Genomic DNA, 2,206 nt, shown 5'->3' on the forward strand with positions numbered 1-2,206 from the left:
TTTATCACTACATATATATATGTTCCTGCTCAAAACTGTTAGTATTTGCAGCACTATATAATTATAAAACAAATAAATTACTAACTACTTGAGGCCAACCGTCCACTTTCATACTATATAATTCTGAATATTTTTTCAGTCAAAATTCCTAGCCAAACACGCCTTTATTCCCCTTCCCTTATCTACACCGTCCGTGGCATCACAGTCCATATCAAATATATATACACACAAACCATGAAACAAAATTCCATCTATTCCTTTCTCTATCTCTCTCGCTCTTCTAATTTTTTTTTAATCATTCGGTATTCGAAACTCACTACTATTTTTCATGGCTTCCACAATACTTAAATTGCCAGATCCAAATATGAATTTTTCTACATTTTCAGGTGAGTTTCCAGCAAAATTATCATCTTCATTATCATCAAAATTGATACCAATTATGGCTTCTACTTCTGTGCATGAACCACTTGTAATATCAAGAAAAGATATTACTATGCCAACTACTATGACTACAACATTTTGTCATAGTAATATTAGTAGAAATACTACTAATAGATTGGCTTCCATGTGGAGAGAAATTCAAGGGTCAAAAAATTGGGAAAATTTAGTAAATCCATTGGATAATCTTCTACAAAATGAGATTATTAGGTATGGAGAGTTTGTAGCTGCATGTTACAATGCTTTTGATCTTGATCCAAATTCAAAAAGATACTTGAATTGCAAGTATGGAAAAAATAGTATGTTGAATGAAGTTGGCTTGGGAAACTCAGGCTATAATGTAACAAAGTACATTTATGCTACTACAAATATCAATGTTTTGTCAATTGGTCAAAATTGCTCGTCTAGTGGAAAATGGATTGGTTATGTTGCAGTTTCAAATAATGTAGAATCTACGAGACTGGGCAGGAGAGATGTGCTCATCACGTTTCGTGGAACGGTCACTAATCCTGAATGGATAGCGAATTTGATGAGCACATTAACTCCTGCCCATCTTGATCCGAATAATCTCAGGCCTGATGTTAAGGTTGAAGCTGGATTTTTGAGTTTGTACACCTCGAACGAGGATGAAAAGTTTGGTCTTGGAAGTTGTCGCGAACAATTACTTTCTGAGATAGGGAGAGTAATAAATATGTATAAAGGCGAAGAAATGAGCATAACAATTGCAGGACATAGTATGGGAAGTGCATTAGCCCTTTTATTAGCTTATGATATCGCGGAGTTGGGATTGAACACGACAATTGTGCCTGAATCCCAAGTAAGTCAGAATCAACTATACGAATCCTCAATAACAGTATCAGAAATAAATAACAGCATACCGGTCACAGTTTTTTCCTTTGGAGGTCCTAGGGTTGGAAATCTTGGCTTCAAAGAGAGATGTGAAGAGTTAGGTATAAAAGTATTGAGAATAGTGAATGTGAATGATCCCATCACAAAACTTCCTGGGGTTTTTTTGAATGAGAATTTTAGGGTTTTATTGGGTGGGAAATATGAGGTTCCTTGGAGTTGTTCTTGTTATGCCCATGTTGGAGTTGAAATCTTGCTAGATTTCTTCAACATGCAAAACCCTACTTGTGTACATGACTTAGCAACTTATCTCAATTTGCTCAGAATTCCTAAGAGTAATTTGCAAGTTCAAAGAGAAGAAGGCATTGATTTCTTCAATAGAACAAAGGAGTTTTTCCTTTGGGGGCTCAATATTTCAATGCTTTACAATGGAGAAATAATGCTCCCATCCATATGGTGAAGTTAGTTGAAACTAGCATAAAGGATATAAGTAGCTTTAATTAACATGGTAAATATATACTTTTGGAAATATCATAGGTTGTAGTTTGCAAATATATGAGTATATTTTTGTACAATTATTATAATTGCGAGGAAGGAAGAATTTTACATTGTCCTTTATTTTGCATTTGATGATGTTATGTCCGTAACAAAAGCTCCAGGTGTCGACTCTATAAAGTCAGAATCGAATCTTTTTGTGAATAATAATTTAAGGGCATGACGCGAGTACTTCTAATTGCTTCGCCTGCATCTCATTATGTTGGCTATATTTGTTTTCGTGATGAAAATGAATGAAAAGTGAGATGAGAGTGCCATTTTCAGATTGATTAATAGATAGCATATTCTATCATGCAGGAACCTATTACTTTGTATTGATGCATATTATGCAATAATATATTTCATCGCTTTAATTTCTACCCAAAAA

The 2,206-nt window shown here is 34.2% G+C and overlaps 1 protein-coding gene across 1 annotated transcript; it reads left to right on the top strand.

Moving 5' to 3' along the window:
* Window positions 1–272: 272 nt before the first annotated feature.
* LOC107818080 (galactolipase DONGLE, chloroplastic-like) lies at window positions 273–1,897 on the top strand. The gene has a single exon (XM_016644011.2). It carries the CDS (start codon window positions 329–331, stop codon window positions 1,742–1,744), a length of 1,416 nt encoding a protein of 471 aa, XP_016499497.2. The 5' UTR covers window positions 273–328; the 3' UTR covers window positions 1,745–1,897.
* Window positions 1,898–2,206: the final 309 nt, after the last annotated feature.

This window comes from Nicotiana tabacum, chromosome 15 (genome assembly GCF_000715075.1).
Source record: "Nicotiana tabacum cultivar K326 chromosome 15, ASM71507v2, whole genome shotgun sequence".
Taxonomy (NCBI): domain Eukaryota; kingdom Viridiplantae; phylum Streptophyta; class Magnoliopsida; order Solanales; family Solanaceae; genus Nicotiana; species Nicotiana tabacum.